At 41.7% G+C, this 17,722-nt stretch overlaps 1 protein-coding gene across 5 annotated transcripts in view; it reads left to right on the forward strand.

The window, feature by feature from the left end:
• The window catches only part of TRIM2 (tripartite motif containing 2), a 126,362-nt gene that overhangs the window by 92,127 nt on the left and 16,513 nt on the right, over positions 1–17,722 (forward strand). For all 5 annotated transcript variants that reach the window (XM_061142528.1, XM_061142531.1, XM_061142529.1 and 2 more), the window contains 2 exons: positions 10,854–10,957; positions 11,195–11,362. In XM_061142528.1, the coding sequence (XP_060998511.1) occupies positions 10,854–10,957; positions 11,195–11,362 (272 nt within the window). The remainder of the gene's footprint in view (positions 1–10,853; positions 10,958–11,194; positions 11,363–17,722) is intronic.

The raw sequence follows: 17,722 nt of genomic DNA on the forward strand, positions 1-17,722 counted from the left end.
GTGAGCTCGTGCAGGCTTCTCCGGAGGTTTGTGTCCTTCTCCTCCTCCCTCTCCCCTCCTCCTTCCCTGCTCGCTCTTCCTCCCTCCCCCCTCTCCTTCTTCCTCTCCTCCTCTCAACACGCCAGCGCTGCTTATGTATTATGGAAAATCAGAAACTGAAAATAAGCAGAAAGAGAATTAGAAAAATACAGCACTCTAATCTGGACTTTTTTTTGTAGCATTTTTTTTTTCCAGCTTTTTATTTCATATTGGAATGTAGGTGATTAACAATGTCAGTCTCAGGTTACAACAAAGTGATTCAGTTACACATATACATGTATCTCTTCTTTTCAGATTCTTTTGTTGCATAATACTGAACACAGTTCCCTTTCCTATACCGTAGGTCCTTTTTGGTTATCCATTTTAAATATAGCAGTGTGTACATAATCTGCACATTTTAGAGGAAATATTGGCAATATTTTCCCCCCATGGGAATAATGTTTTTAGAGTACTTCTGCCTAACGCAAAGGCAGAGACATGCTTCTATCAAATAACATAACGTGTTTCTCTGGAATGTGCCAGCGCAGGAGGTAACTGTGGGCAGAGGGTCTGATGCTTCTCACTGCTTCCACACTGTTAAGACCTGGGGATAAGGGGCATGGTGCATTGCAAGCTGTGGTTATATCCATCTGCGTGTAGCTGGAGAGCAGCCTTAAGAGGGTGGGTGGGTGGAAACCTGGAGAATAGAATGGGGTTGGGATGGAAGCAGAATGGCTTAGGATGAACCAAGAGATTTGGGAATGCAAATTGTCCTTCCCTTGTCAGCTTTATGGCCTCCAATTTTTTAAAGCTGTTTATTTTCTAAACAAACTAAATAAAACAACCAACACTTTACTAATTCTTTTATTATATATTTTTAAATTTTTTTTATTTTGTGGCAAGCCATGTGGCATGTGACCAGGTATCAAACCCAGGCCCCCTGCATTGATAGCATGGAGTCTTAAGCACTGGACAGCCAGGGAGGTCCTCACAATTTGATAATTCTTAAGAAAAAAAAGTCTACATGTTAGCTACTATATCCAAAAGTGGCTCCACTTGCTTCTCTTTCTGCCTGTTCAGTCCTCCACTGCAGTATCTCTAAAAAGGTCTTCAAGGTATGGTCACTGACACATGTAGAAAAACGGTTCTGTGGTTCAGACAGATTGGGGAAAGCTTAGCTTAAGTGAGGGAAACAGATTATTATTTTTTTTTTTACTGTGTACCTTTAGAATCTGCTGATGTACACTGTAGGTCTCACAGGCAGTGGAGGGATAAAACACTTCCAAGCTCTTCTGACCATAGCACTTTTCCTGTGGACATCTTGGGAAAATAAGGCTCCTTGGAACATTCTTGGGCAAGAGCTGCTCTTTTTATTATTCATTTCTCTTTATTATTTAATACTCTATATTTATTATTCTTTAGGATAGATCTTGGTAAAGACTGTGATCCAGCAAGCAGGCTCCCTTCTCAGTGCGTGGAGGCCCTGGTCCATTCACCGGCCATTTGTGCAGTTGGGTGCAGAGGCTGTTGAGACACTTGCCAAAGCAGAGGGGGTGGGCTGGGTGGCACAGGATTGGAGCCTCCCAGGCCTGCCACTCTGGTTCTGCCACTTGCTTCAACTTTGGGCAGGTCTCCCAGCTTCCCTGGGCTTCAGTTTCCATGTCCATAAAAAGAAAAGATAAAAATATCTGCTTCTCAGAACTGTTCAAAGTTCCAAGCTTAATGCCTGGCACGTTGGAAGAGCTAAATAATCCACAGCCATTGTTTTTGCACGAGCTGTTATTAAGGCTGTTAGATGTTCCCTGCTGCCTCTTCTTCCAAAACAATTGACCTTGCTGCTCCCCATTGATCTGCATCAAGAGCTAACTCAGTCTTGCATTTGGAATCTCCCCTCCCCCAGCCAAGTTACCAGGTCCACTTCCCAGGCAGTGTGCTGAGTGGAGAGAGGGCCAGATCTGGGCCAGATTCTGATTCTCCCTTCTTAACCCAGTTTCCTCCACTAAAATAAAGGCAATGAAATCTTACCTAATTCTTAAGTTGCCGTGGGTGTGAAACAAGAAGAAATTCTTAGGGCTGGCATTTGCCTATGTGCAGTAACTGCTGAGTTAAAGATGACCGTCCTTTTACTATTGTTATTTTCAATCGTCACCATTCCACCTGTGAATCTCACCTGAGGAAAGAGACATGTCTCTTAGGGGTTTTTTCCCAAGTTATATTCTGAATGCCGGGCCCCGCCCCAGGGGAAGAGGACCCCCTCTTCTCCCCTTCTACCCATTGAGACATGCACCCTTGGAGATTCACGGGCACGGGGGGAAGTGTTTAAGTGTTTAGACGTTTATGAGGCACTGAGAACAGTCCATGGCATATAGCACTAAGTCCACGTTTGTTAATGAAGTAAAGATGATGTCTCTGTTTGCTAGGGCCGCCATAACAGTACCACAGACTGAGATTGATTTTCTCACAGTCTGGAGGCTTGAAGCCCAGGCTCAAGGAGGCGGCGGGCTTGGTTTCCCCGGAGGCCTCTGCCTGCTTGCTGCTTTGTCCTCTGAAGGCTCCCCCTTCTGCTCACACACTCCTGGTGTTTCTCCCTCTCCTCATAAGGACACCAGTCATATTGGATTAGGGTCTTGTTTTAAGTTAATCAGCTTTAAAGATCTTAACTCCAAAAACAGTTACATTCTGAGGTACTGGAGGTTGAGACTGGACTGTAGCATATGGATTGTGTGGAGATACAGTTCGGCTTATAACAGATACGCAAGGGCAGATACATGACAGCTATGTTGTGTACATGCCTGAACACCTGTGTCTCTTTGTGCAAGTGAACTATTACTTTCTGGATAATAGAAGATTTTCCAGGGTAGTTTTGACTTTCCTTTCCCCTCTCCTCCCTGATCATCCAGCCCCCTAGTTAAATGGGACTCTGCTGTTTGAGCTTCTACTGTGTGCCCAACGCATGGCCAGGCGGCAGTGCTCAGATCCTGAGCCTGACCTAGGGGAGGCCACAGTCTAGAAGGGGACAGACATGACAGATGTGGTACCTTCAGAATGAGCACCTTCAGAAGCAGGCGGGATGGGGAGGCTGACAGGTAGCAGGGAGTTAAGGAAGGTTCTCGAGATGACACCTAAACCTAAGCCGGCTTTGAAGGAGAAAGAGTCTGCCAGTTAGAAGGAGGAAAGGGGAGGTTTAGGTGAAGGGGAAGAAGATCAGACACTGAGTAGTTCCAGGAACCATAATGATTCCATTACCTGAAGCGTGAAATAAAGTGAAGAGAGCAAAGAAGAAGTTGTTTCCTTGCTAAGCAGAAACTTTGTTCTGTACACCTGTGTTTCCCATAAACCACTTGAGGTCCTTGGGGTGCTTGGCAAAAATGAGAATTCCTGGATTCTGAACTGCATTTACAGAATCAGAATCTCCGGGGACGGGACCAGGAATCTGCATGCCTCCAGCCCCACGACCCTTCTGCACGCTGAGGTTTGAGAACCGTCATGGTGTGGATGAAGGGGAGGGCACTGAACAGCGTGGTGTGATGTGGTGACTTACTGAGACATTGATTTCCAGAGAGCCTAGGGATCTACTGGCAGTGTTCCCCAGGAGGCAGGGGGCTGCTTCCTGTTGCAGCGGTCATGTGAGCTGTTGCAAGTGCTGGAGTTGAGTGATGCGGCGAGTGGAGAGGAAATGCAGATTCCTAACATTCTTAGGAGGGAGCAGGCAGGGCTTGAGGACCCAACGGAGCGTCAGGCTGTTTGACTCGAGTGATGCAGGGATGCAAGGGTGAAGAGTGAATGGTCGAGGCTGTGGGCACGGAGGCGGGCTGGCCCTGGCTCCAGCCCCAGCAGTGACACTGTCAAAACCACACAGTCAGGGAAGTTACTTCATCTCTGGCTGCCTCTCTCCGACCCTCCTGCCCCTGGTAACCACAAGTCTGATCTCTTTAGTGTGAGTTCTGTTTTGTCTTCATTTTATTTATTTATTATTTTTGGCTGCACTGGGTCTGCACTGCTGCTCGGGGTTTCTCTAGTCGTGACAAGCAGAGACTGCGCCCTAGGCGTGGTGCACAGGCTTCTCGTTGCGCGCTTTCTCTTGTTGCAGACCACAGGCTCTAGGAATGCAAGCTCAGGAGTTGCCGCACGCAGGCCCCAGCGCGTGGGCTCAGGAGCTCTAGCTCCCAGGCTTGGTCGCCCTGCGGCGAGTGGGATCTTCCCAGATTGGGGATTGAACCTGTGTCCCTGTATTGGCAGGAGGATTCTTAACCACTGTACCACCAGGGAAGTCCTGCTTCGTTTTGCTTTAGATTTCACGTGTGAGTGAGATCATATAGTGTTGGTCTGTGTCTCACTGACTGACTTCAGCCAGTGAAATGCATTCAAGGCCCGCCCATGTTGTCGCAAATGGTAGGATTTTCTCCCTTTTATAGCTGAACAGTAGTCACACTATTCAGCCAGACATGGAGCATACCCAGAAGTGGAAAAGCTGGATCATAATGGTAGTTCTGTGTTTTCTTTTCAGAGATCCTTTATGCAGTTTTTCCATAGTGACTTTACCAGTTTACCAGGCGTGCACGAGGCCCAGTAGTCTACATCCGTGCCCCCGTTCGTCTGTTTAGTTTATTTACCTGGGCCAGGTCTTCACTGCAGCATGAGGGATCTTTAGTTGAGCATGCCACCATATTTGCTCCGTCTTTTGGATGTGACCGTTTTGACAGGCATGAGGGGCGTCTTACTGTGGGTTTAATTTGCATTTTCCTGATAACTGGTGACCTTGAGCTTCTTTTCATGTGACCTTTGTGATTGTTCTTTGGAAAAGTACGTATTCAGGTCTTTCCCCTAGTTTGTAATTGGGTTATTTGGTTTGTTGCTGTTGAATTGTGTAAGTTCTTTATATATTTTGGATATTAACCCCTTATTAGATACATAGTGTGAAATATTTTTTCCCGTTCCACTTTTTGTTTTTTCACATTGCTGATGGTTTCTTTTGCTCGCTGTCAAAAGCTTTTTAGTTTGATATGGTCCTGCTTCTTTATTTTTGCACTCTTTGCTCATGCCTTAGGTGTCCTATCCAAAAAATCTTCACCAATGCTCATGTCAGGGAGCTTTATTCCTGTGTTTTCTTCTAGGAAGAAACAAGACCTGAGTTCAGGACTTATATTTAAATCTTTAATCCCTTTCTAGTTAACTTTTGTCTATGATGTAAGACAGAGGTCCAGTTTCATCCTTTTATGTGAGTATTCAATTATCCTAGCACCATTTGTTGAAGCCACTGTCTTTTCTTGGCACCTTTGTCAAAATATCAGTTGACTGTATATATTTGGGTATTTTTTCTGGGCTCAATTCTGTTGTGGTCTATTGGTTTTTAATGCCAATACTATACTATTTTGATTTCAATAGCTTTACATTATAGCTTGAAATCAGGGAATGTGAGGCCTCCTGTTTTGTTCCTCTTCCTCAGAATTTCTTTGACCATTCAGGGTCTTTTGTGGTTCCATATAGATTTTAGAAGTGTTTTTTAACATCTGTAAAAAATACCATTGGACTCTTGATAGGGATTGCATTGAATCTGTAGATGTCTTTTGGTAGTATTGACATTTTAACAATATTAATTCTTCCAATCCATGAATATGGAATATCTTTCCACTTTGTGTCTTTTTCAATTTCTTTCATTAATATCTTGTAGATTTCAGATAAGAAATCTTTTAGCTCTGTGGTTAAATTTATTTTTAAGTACTTTATTGTTTTTGATGCTATTATCAGTGGAATCAAGTTGTTTCTTTTTCAGAAAATTCATTGTTAATGTATGGAAACGCTACTGAATTTTGTATGTTAATTTTGTATCTGCAGCTTTACTGAATTCATTGAAATCAGCATAAGGGGAGCTCTTACACAGTAGAAAGGGCCAGTGGTAGAAATCAGAGCTCCTCCCCAGCCTACAGCTCTTGACCCTCACAAACCAAATTACCAGGACCACATATAATCATCCTTAGCTCTGAAGGAGTGGAGGCTCGGGAGAGCCCAAGTAGGAACCAAGCCACCTGTGACTCTGAGACCCCTGCCTTTTTAATTGCACGGCAGTTCCTCTTCATCTGAAATGTCCTTCAACTTCTGCAGTTTTCCAAAGTTGAGATACTTGACACCTCCCACACATGAAAACATAACATGCCCACTGTGAGTCAATTATTGTCTTACTCTAATGTTAAATTGGAAAACAAACCTGAAGGAGTACAGGCAAGTGGCTTAGTGCATCTGTTGATAAAGCCTTAAAACATCAAGAGATTGTTTTTCCCTGCACTGTCAGAGTTTGCTGACTAAAAGCTGTGAGTTGGTTTTGTGAGCTATTTAAGAAAAGCACTGAACAAAGGGGAAGCTGAAGAGGTGGGAGGGAATGAAAGAATTACAGATGAATCGTTTCAAGTTATGCAATTCATCCAGCATACCTTAATGAGTCCTTGGGAAGTGGTGAATGAACCATTCATTTGTACTCCAGATCAGTGCGCTTTCTTGTGATAGCAGATGGCTGTATAAAATCACTTAGCATGAGTTCAGAGGCTTTACAGGAAGATAGGATAATTTATGCCCCTCTTCCCTGCCTCATTTCTGCAAAGCATCATCTTCCCTCTCTAAAGTCTCTGAGGAAGGAGAGTGTGCTAATTTGGCAACTGATGTTTTTATAGGAAACCCACTCCTTGAGAAACTCATCCCTGGGAACGTCTCTTGCATTTCACATGTGGAAAGATGCCACTGCTATTTACCAAGTACCAGACGCCGCACTGTATTGTAAGCTGCAGCAGAGAACAGGACAGATGTTGCAGCTTCCCCTGGGGAGCTCATAGTTTAATAAGGGAGACAGTGAACCAGTTAAAATGGAATTTCCTCAAAAATTTTTATGTAGCAAGCATGGCTTATGTGAACCCAAAGAATAGTTGTCCTCACCTCAGAAACCTGATACCCAATTAGAGAGAAGCAATGTATGTATTAAAAATATGTATTTTGTAAAGGGTTAGGAGAACCAGGTTTTATTCATTGCTCTGTCCCTTTGCTGACTCTGTGATATGTCTAGCTTCAATTCCTCATCTTTAAAATGGAATGATGATGTTTATCCTGCTGATGACTCTTGGGGTTGTGACAGGGAGTACGTCAGAGAATGTATATGAATGAAAGTGCTATCAGTATTACTGAACACTTCCTTTTCCCATGACATAATGTGGGTTGTCATTTACTCGGTCATTCATATTTCATTTAGAGACCCATTCATTCAGCAAATATATGTTAAGCACCTACTTGGTTGAAAATCCCGTGTTAAACCCTGTGTCTGGCTGTTTTGTCCTTTTGCGTTACCTACGTATCTAGGTGTATTTAGCGTTAATTTTCTTACTAGGTTGGAGTGGGAGTGAGAAGAAATTTGCAATTGTGATCCCCTATTTCAGCCTAGGAACTTATTACCTTACTTCTGTAATCTTCCTAGAGGCATGGGCAGGAGCATGGATAAGAAGCTGATAAAAAGTCATTCTGTGCTTCATAGACTAGTTTAAAATCTGGGGGAAACAAGTATAATTATCTTATGGAATTGTTGCCAAATAGTTTATAATTACTTTAGAAACTCACATTACTCATTTTATAGCCCAGATGTAGCTGTTAGATAGAGAAAGATTTTATGATGACTATATGTGTTTTATGCTTCACTTATATTTGTTGTGAAAGAACTGGTTTTCCTAAATAGAATACGTTGTGGCGGGCTAGACATTTTTCTTTGGACTAAATAGTCTTACTAAATATATTGAAAAGGAACACATCACTCCAAATTATTTCTAACTTCTGGAATTTCTGCTTATTTTGGACCCAAGACACTTTTAAACACTTGGACTTTGGGCATTTCAGCATAATGATTCTGTGCATATCATTACTCAACATTAAGATTTTCCTTATAAAAATAGTCAGCATGAGTTGTCCCTCAAGTATACTGCTGGATTTCCTTTAATTCTCAGGAAATGGCAATGCCTGTTCCATCTAATTTTTAAAAAAAATATATAAGCCATCTAACAGATGTGCCTCCAGCCCTGAGATTTTGTTGACGTGTGCGGCAGCGATCTCAGGCTCTTGTTAACTTGAGACCAAGAGTGACAGTTGGGCCGGCACATCGCCTGGGGTGTGGTGGGGGTGGGAGGACCTCCCCCAGCAGTGTGGTCCTCTGCATTGTAGACGCTTTCCTCTCAGAGCATGTACGAACCGTCTCGCTTCCGTTTCAAACTGGCAGAGTCTTCTTTCCGCTTGTTCCAAACGATATTGATACAGAGTCCAATTATATGTCTGACCATCCCCTATACAGTTGTTTCCCATTTCTACTGACCCTCAAAAATGTGTGTTTATTTCTGCAAAGAAAAAAAAAAGGTGTCCATATTTTTTTGCTCAGATATTCCCCTCCTTCTGCATCACCTCTATTTTTTCAGAAAGACAATTAAATCTTTTTAACAGAGGAACCGCTGAACATCTACTAAAGCACTAGTCTCTATCTTTTCCTTCCTTTCAAACCTCAACTGCTGCTGCCTGCAGAGTCTTCTCTGAATAGAATAGGCTTTGTCCTTAGCACGGATCACGGAGCACGGATGGGGCTTCCCTTGTGGCTCAACTGGTAAAGAATCCGCCTGCAATGCGGAAGACCTAGGTTCAATCCCTGGGTGGGGAAGATCCCCTGTAGAAGGGAAGGCTACCCACTCCAGTATTCTGGCCTGGAGAATTCCATGGACTGTATAGTCCAGAGGGTTGCAAAGAGTCGGACACGACTGAGAGACTCACAGACACTGTTGGCAGGATGGGCCAGAAGTTAAGTAAAAGAGGGCAACAGGCAGGCTTAAGAACAGCAAACCAACGCTCATCTACTCGGCCCAGTGCCTCTTACTCCCATCCTGTTCTCAATGTTTCTTTCCTCTGCCTGCATTCCCTCTGGGCCATGGGTAAACTTCCAGTTTTACAAAACGGCCTGGGTTTTCCTTACAGTCACTTCTTTTCCAGTCCACTGGTAGGACTCTCTTTTATTATGTTTCTTTATTTGGTCCTCAGTTCCTTATCTTGCTAATAACTTCCATGCTTTTGTTTATCAACGTTTTTGATAAATTAAGCTTTTATTCTCACGAGACCCTGGCCTTGCCCCCACTGCCTTTTAAAAAGTATAAACTGAGCATTTTAGAAGAATTGTTGCTTTCATTTTGCTGTACCTGTTAATCAGCTGTTATTCAGACTTAAGAAGGAATGCCCAAAAGCAAATACCATGTTGGCACGTACCTCTTTCAAGGGCCTGCCACCCCTTTTCATGCCCCTCCCCCCACACAGATATCAGCACACCATTTTTAAAATATTAGCTGATCCCATGTACCTTCATATTCTAGGGATTTTGTGCAGATAAGTATAAAGATCGTCTTTTCTGAAACATCCGAAATTAAATAGAACTGTTTGTCCTACAGTGTGGAAGACGTTCTTTTGAGGATCTGGGCCTCAGATTTTTATTTCATGTTATAAAAAGAGACAGAGATCATGAGTCATCGTGTTTGGACCCAGGATCTCAATGAAACAACTATCTTGTGGATTTGATAAGAACCAGCTGAGAAGATGATTCACCCAGCGATTCTGTTGTCGATTTTGTTCTGAGTTTAATTCTGTCACAGTTTCACTTCCTAAATGCAGAAACCAGTTTCTGAAGAATCTCCCTGTTCTTAAGCAACCTCAATAGGGCCTTGACATTGGCCACTGCCAGCCTCTTTTTGCTCTCCTGGGGAATTGCATTGACGTCTAAAAACAAATATCAAGTTACTCTTTTGAATGTAAATGAAATTAAAAAACTGAGGCCTAGCTCTGGCTCTCCAACTGTGAAAATTTAAACCTCCTTCCCAGTCGTTTCTGAGCAAAGTTTATTTCCATCCTTTAATATTTACATGGTCCTATTAAAATAAGTTATTTTATTTATTTACTTCTTTTGAAATAGAAACAAACATCTGTTAACCGTAGACATCTTTAAGCTTTTTTTCTCTCCTACTTCATCTCTTTGGTAAAAAACTCTAGGAAGGATGAGGCTGTTACTTACATTGATTAATTTTCTTACATTAATTAATTTTCTTTTGCCTTTCTTATTTATTTAATCTAGAAAGCATGTCAGGATACCTTTTACAGGAGAGAGAAGCTTAATGAGATACTGAGTCTTTGAAAATAGTTTGTAGATAACTCCAGTGGTTGAATATCAGCCTGCTGGTTTTATAACACCTGTGACCTTGTAGTTAGTTAAATGTGCTGGAAGTCAAGTGTCCAGGTTTCTAAAAACTGCTGAATTGGAGAAGGGATTTTGGCACAACCCCAAAATAAGACCCTCAGGCTACTAAATATCCTCAATATTGTAATTAGTTTTTATAATCATGTCTTTGTGGAATCTAAGTATATTTTAATCACAGTAGTCTGCAGCCACAGGTTAATTAGAAAAGATTGGTATTTGCCCCCCATAACGTGATGTTGCAAAGACTTTATTGGTCTGAAAGACAAGTTTAGTAGACTATGGATTAGGTCAGTGGGAAGGGTTTCTCTTTTTTTAAAGTGTAATTTAAAAAACATTGCATTCTCAGGCTACTTACAGAGGACTGAATAATTCTCTTGCTATAACTGAGAAATCTAACTCTCTATTGTTTAATCTTCTGTGGTATTTGTTTGTTTTGTTTTTTTTTGGTTACTCCATGTGTCACATAGGATCTTAGTCCCCCAGCCAGGGATCAAACCCGTGCCCCCTGCAATGGAAGCGTGGAGTCTTAACCGGTGGACCACCAAGGAAGTCCCTAATTTTCTCTGGTTTTATCATTTATTTTTAGGTACCAAAGGAAGAAACAAAGGGGAATTCACAAATCTTCAAGGGGTAGCAGCATCTACAAGTGGAAAGATATTGATTGCTGACAGTAACAACCAGTGTGTGCAGGTATGGCTCCTAATTGTATACCTTTAACAACTTATATTGATAAAATAAATACAGATGCAGTTTCCTACTTAAGGCTTAAGATGCAAGAAAAGAAAGGGAAGCTTATCATGTGTGTGTAGGCTTTACTTCAAATAGGCTTTGTATGTTCTGCCCTGTAGTCCTTATGACAGATATTCTTCCCTGTTTTTTTCCTGATGGTTTCTGTTCACATTGCAATGAATGTAATTTGTTTTTCAGATATTTTCCAATGATGGACAGTTCAAAAGTCGTTTTGGCATACGAGGACGCTCTCCTGGGCAGCTACAGCGTCCCACAGGAGTAGCTGTGCATCCCAGTGGGGACATAATCATTGCTGATTATGATAATAAATGGGTTAGCATCTTCTCATCAGATGGGAAGTTTAAGGTAAGATTAACTACAACTGACCAGTTGAGAGAAGGAATAGGAAATACAAGATGAAATTGTCTTTTTTGGGGGGGTCTCACAGATTCAATAAAATGTTCAACAGTTTTTCATGTGCAGAACATCTTAACTTTGTTACATCTAAGTTTAATGAAGCAAGAATCACAGTGATATTGTCATAAATCTACTCATGTATATCATGGCTTTATTTTATAAAGCAATTAGTTTGCTCAGTTGTTTTTTTAAATTACATTCTTTTAAATACGCTTTTTCATTATAGTTTATCCCAGGGGGTTGGATATAGTTCCCTGTACTATACAGTAGGACCTTGTGGTGTATTCATTTTAAATGTAATAGTTTGCATCTACTAACTCCAAACTCCCAATCCTGTCCTTCTCCCCTTTGGCAACCCCAAGTTTGTTCTCTGTGTTCATGAGTCTGTTTCTGATTTGTAAGTAGGTTCATTTGTGCCATATTTTAGATTCCACATATAAGTGATATTGTATGGTATTTGTCTTTCCCTTTCTGACTTCATTTAGTATGATAATCTCTAGTTGCATCCATGTTGCTGCAAATGGCATTATTTCATCCTTTTTATGACTGAATAGTATTCCACTGTATATATGTACTACCTTTCCTTTATCCACTCATCTGTTCATGGATATTTAGGTTGTTTGTATATGTTGGCTCTTGTAAACAGTGCTGCTGTGAGCCTAGGTGGGCTTCTCCAGTGGTTCAGTGGTAAAGAATCTGCCTGCAGTGCAGGAGATGCAGGAGACCCAGGTTCGATCCCTGGGTCAGGAAGATCCCCTGGAGGAGAGCGTGGCAACCCACTCCAGTATTGTTGCTGGGAAAATCCCACTGACAGAGGAGCCTGGTGGATTACAGTCCATGGGGTCACAAATAGTTGGATAAAAATGAAGCAACTGAGCACGCACATACAAATATAGGGTTGTGTATATCTTTTTGAATTATAGATTTGTCTGGGTATGTGCCCAGGAGTGGGATTACTGGATCATGTGGTAGCTCTAGTTTTAGTTTTTTGAGGACCCTCCATACGGTTCCCCATAGTGGCTGTACAATTTATATTCACACCAGCAGTGAAGGAGGATGCCCTTTTCTCCACATCCTCTCCAGCATCTGTTATTTGTAGACATTTTAATGATGGCCACTCTGACTGGTGTGAGGTGTTACCTCGTTGTAGTTTTGATTTGCATTTCTCTAATTACTAATGATGTTGACTGTCTTTTCATGTATTCACTGGCCATCTGTATGTCTTCTTTGGAGAAATGTCTGTTAACATCTTCTGCCCATTTTTCGATTGGGTTTTATTTGGTGGTTGAGTTGTATGAGCTGTGTGTATATTTTGGAGAGTAAGTCCTTGTCAGTTGCCTCATTTGCAAATATTTTCTCCCATTCCATAGATTGTCTTTTCATTTGTATCTGTGTTTTTTATGGTTTCCTTTACTGTACAGAAGCTTGTAAGTTTGATTAGGTCCCATTTATTTATTTTTGTTTTTATTACTGTTGCCTTGGGGGACTGACCTAAGAAAATCACTGTTGCAATTTATGTCGAAGAATGTTTTGCCTATGCTGTCTTGTCGGAGTTTTATGGTGTCATGTCTTATGTTTAAGTCTTTGAGCCATTTTGAGTTTATTTTTGTGCACAGTGTGAGGGTGTGTTCTGACGTCATTGATTTATGTGCAGCTGTCCAACTTTCCCAGCACCACTTTCTGCAGAGACTATCTTTTTTCCAGTTTTACATCCTTGCCTCCTTTTGGTGTGCAGGCTTCCCTGGTGGCTCAGCAATAAAAAATCTGCCTGCAATGCAGGAGATGTGGGTTCAATCCCTGGGTCAGGATCCTGAAGAACGAAATGGCAACCCACTCCAGTATTCTTGCCTGGGAAATCCCATGGACAGAGGAGCCTGGTGGGCTACAGTACATGGGGTCGCAAGAATTGGAAAGGACTTAGCGACTAAACCACCACCACCACCTTTGTGTATGGGTTTATTCCTGGACTGGCGATTCTGTTCCACTGATCCATCTGTCTGCTTTTGTACCAATACCACTGTTTTGATTACTGTAGATTTGTAGTTTTGTCTAAAGTTTGGGAGAGTTATGCCTCCTGCTTTGTTTTCTTTCCTCAATATTGCTTTGGCAATTCTGAGTCTTTTATAGTTCCATATAAGTTTTGGATTATTTGTTCCAGTTCTGTGAGAAATGTCATGGGTAATGCTTTTATTTTCTTTTTTAAAATATCATCAGGTTTACCTCAATTCAAAAAAACAACCATCTTTATAAAAGGCTATTGAGGCAATTTGTATTTCCCAAATTAGCCTACAGATTGTGGTTTAGCAAGTTCCTTCTATGATAGACAATGATATGGGAGAAAAAGAATTATAACACATTGTCCCTACCAAATAAGACAGATACATGGAAATGATAGAAAACAATTCATGTCAGCCTTTCAGTTCAGTTCAGTCGCTTAGTCTTGCCCAACTCTTTGCGACCCCATGGACTGCAGCACGCCAGGCCTCCCTGTCCAACACCAACTCCTAGAATTTACCCAAACTCATGTCATCGAGTCAGTGATGCCATCCAACCATCTCAACCTCTGTTCCCATCTCCTCCCACCTTTAATCTTTCCCACCATCAGGGTCTTTTCCAATGAGTCAGTTCTTCACATCAGGTGGCCAAAGTATTGGAGTTTCAGCTTCAACATTAGTCCTTCCAATGAACACCTAGGACTGATCTCCTTTAAGATGGACTGGTTGGAACCCCTTGCAGTCCAAGGGACTCTCAAGAGTCTTCTCCAACACCACAGTTCAAAAGCATCAATTTTTCTGCACTCAGCTTTCTTTATAGTCCAAGTGTCACGTCCACACATGACTACTGGAAAAACCATAGCCTTGACTAAACAGACCTTTTTTGGCAAAGTAATGTCTCTGCTTTTTAATATACTGTCTAGGTTGGTCATAAATTTCCATCCAAGGTGTAAGTGTCGTTTAATTTCATGGCTGCAGTCACCATCTGCAGTGATTTTGGAGCCCTCCAAAAATAAAGCCTGCCACTGATTCCACTGTTTCCCCATCTATTTGCCATGAAGTGATGGGACCAGATGCATGATCTTAGTTTTCTGAATGTTGAGCTTTAAGCCAACTTTTTCACTGTCCTCTTTCATTTTCATCGAGGCTCTTTAGTTCTTCACTTTCTGCCATAAGGGTTGTGTCATCTGCATATCTGAGGTTATTGATATTTCTCCCAGCAATCTTGATTCCAGCTTGTGCTTCCTCCAGCCCAGCATTTCTCATGATGTACTCTGCATATAAGTTAAATAAGCAGGGTGACAATTTACAGCCTTGACGTACTCCTTTTCCTATTTGGAACCAGTCTTTTGTTCCGTGTCCAGTTCTAACTGTTGCTTCCTGGCCTGCATACAGGTTTCTCAAGAGACAGGTCAGATGGTCTGGTATTCCCATTTCTTTCAGAATTTTCCACAGTTTATTGTGATCCACACAGTCAAAGCCTTTGGCATAATCAATAAAGCAGACATAGATGTTTTTCTGCAACTCTCTTGCCTTTTTGATGATCCAGCGGATGTTCACAATTTGATCTCTGGTTCCTCTGCGTTTTTTAAAACCAGCTTGAACGTCTGGAAGTTCACGGTTCGCATATTGTTGAAGCCTGGCTTGGAGAATTTTGAGCATTACTTTACTAGCGTGTGAGATGAGTGCAGTTGTGCGGTAGTTTGCCTTTCTTAGGGATTAGAATGAAAACTGACCTTTTCCAGTCCTGTGGCCACTGCTGAGTTTTCCAAATTTGCTGGCATATTGAGTGCAGCACTTTCACAGCATCATCTTTTAGGATTTGAAATAGCTCAGCTGGAATTCCACCACCTTCACTAGTTTTGTTCGTAGTGATGCTTCCTAGGGCCCACTTGACTTCACATTCTAGGATGTCTGGCTCTAGGTGAGTGATCACACCATCATGATTATCTGCGTCGTGAAGATCTTTTTTGTACAATTTTGTGTATTCTTGCCCCCTCTTCTTAATATCTTCTGCTTCTGTTAGGTCCCTATCATTTATTTCCTTTATTGAGCCCATCTTTGCATGAAATTTTCCCTTAGTATCTCTGATTTTCTTGAAGAGATCTCTAGTCTTTTCCATTCTATTGTTTTCCTCTATTTCTTTGCACTGATCACTGAGGAAGGCTTTCTTATCTCTCCTTGCTATTCTTTGGAACTCTGCATTCAAATGGGTATATCTTTCCTTTTCTCCTTTGCTTTCACTTTTCTTCTTTTCTCAGCTATTTCTAAGTCCTCCTCAGATAGCCATTTTGCTTTTCTGCATTTCTTTTTCTTGGGGATGGTCTTGATCCCTGTCTTCTGTACAATGTTATGAACCTCCATCCATAGCTCATCAGGCATTCTGTCTATCAGATCTAGTCCCTTAAATCTATTCTCACTTCCACTGTATAATCATAAGGGATTTGATTTAGGTCATACCTGAATGGTCTAGTGGTTTTCCCTATTTTCTTCAATTTAAGTCTGAATTTGGCAATAAGGAGTTCATGATCTGAGCCATAGTTAGATCCTGGTCTTGTTTTTGCTGATTGTATAGAGGTTTTCCATCTTTGGCTTCAAAGAATGTAATCAGTCTGATTTTGGTATTGACCATTTTGTGATGTCCATGTGTAGAGTCTTCTCTTGTGTTGTTGTGGAAGCTGAAGTTGAACAGTTCTATGAAGACCTACAAAACCTTCTAGAACTAACACCCAAAAAAGATGTCCTTTTCATTATAGGGGACTAGAATGCAAAAGTAGGAAGTCAAGAAACACCTGGAATAACAGGCAAATTTGGCCTTGGAGCACAGAATGAAGTAGGGCAATGGCTAATAGAGTTCTGCCAAGAGAACGCACTGGTCATGGCAAACACCTTCTTCCAACAACACAAGAGAAGACTCTACACTTGTCAGCCTTTCAGTTCAGTTCAGTTCAGTTGCTCAGTCGTGTCCAACTCTTTCCAACCCCGTGAACCGCAGCACACCAGGCCTCCCTGTCCATCACCAACTCCTAGAGTCCACCCAAACCCATATCTATCAAGTCAGTGATGCCATCCAACCATCTTATCCTCTGTCGTCCCCTTTTCCTCCTGCCCTCAATCTTTCCCAAGTATCAGGGTCTTTTCAAATGAGTCAGCTCTTCGCATCAGGTGGCCAAAGTACTGGAGTTTCAGCTTCAACATCAGTCCTTCCAGTGAACACTCAGGACTGATCTCCTTTAAGATGGACTGGTTGAATCTCCTTGCAGTCCAAGGGGCTCTCAAGAGTCTTCTCCAACACCACAGTTCAAAAGCATCAATTTTTCGGTGCTCAGCTTTCTTCACAGTCCAACTCTCACATCCATACATGACCACTGGAAAAACCATAACCTTTACCAGACAGACCTTTGTTGACAAAGTAATGTCTCTGTTTTTTAATATGCTGTCTAGGTTGGTCATAACTTCCCTTCCAAGGAGTAAGCGTCTTTTAATTTCATGGCTGTAGTCACCATCTGCAGTAATTTTGGAGCCAGAGAAATAAAGTCAGCCACTGTTTCCACTGTTTCCCCATCTATTTGCCATGTCAGCCTTTAGGCAGTCATAAATTGTTTGGTACAATTTTGAACCATTGTGTCGTACGGTACATAATATAAGAACTGAAAGGAAAAGAAAATGGAGGCTGTCTCCAAAGAGAGAATGGGAACTGAGCTACAACTTGGAGGGACCCCATCATTCAGTGTATTTGTTGTCACTCCCAGCATCATCTTCTGTTTCTTCAGCCAGTCACTGAAGAATAGAGAGCCCTTTGACGACAACAGAAATCTCTTTTCCAAAAATATTATCATCCAACCCATTTTCTACATTTGTTCCCAAGATTATGCAACAGTTTGTCACAGGCGGTGTTTTGAAGGCCGTGTGCAGTACTGTCCCCGTTCCGCCCCCTGCTTGTCTGTCAGTGGACAACGTGAACTTTAACTCTGGAATACCAGTTCTGTAGCTTGTTAACTGTTTGACTTTTGGCAAATTACATGACTTTCTTAAGCCTTGATAGCCTTGTATTGCAAATTTGGATTTTAAAAAAATCTGACTTACAGGATTTGGATAAGCATTACAAGAGATATTATTTCTGGATTTTATATGTGCCTGGTTATGAAATAGACATTCAAGAAGTGTTCTTTTCCAGTGCCTGTCCAAAACAGTCAGTTGGATCACTTATGATTCCATCTTCATGACCTCATACTGGCTCCTGGTGCTCATTCCTTCTTTGTCCAGACTTTGTACAGGGATGATGCTCTTCATAATCTATCCTGAAATCTTAAAG

Source organism: Dama dama, chromosome 5 (genome assembly GCF_033118175.1).
Source record: "Dama dama isolate Ldn47 chromosome 5, ASM3311817v1, whole genome shotgun sequence".
Classification (NCBI taxonomy): domain Eukaryota; kingdom Metazoa; phylum Chordata; class Mammalia; order Artiodactyla; family Cervidae; genus Dama; species Dama dama.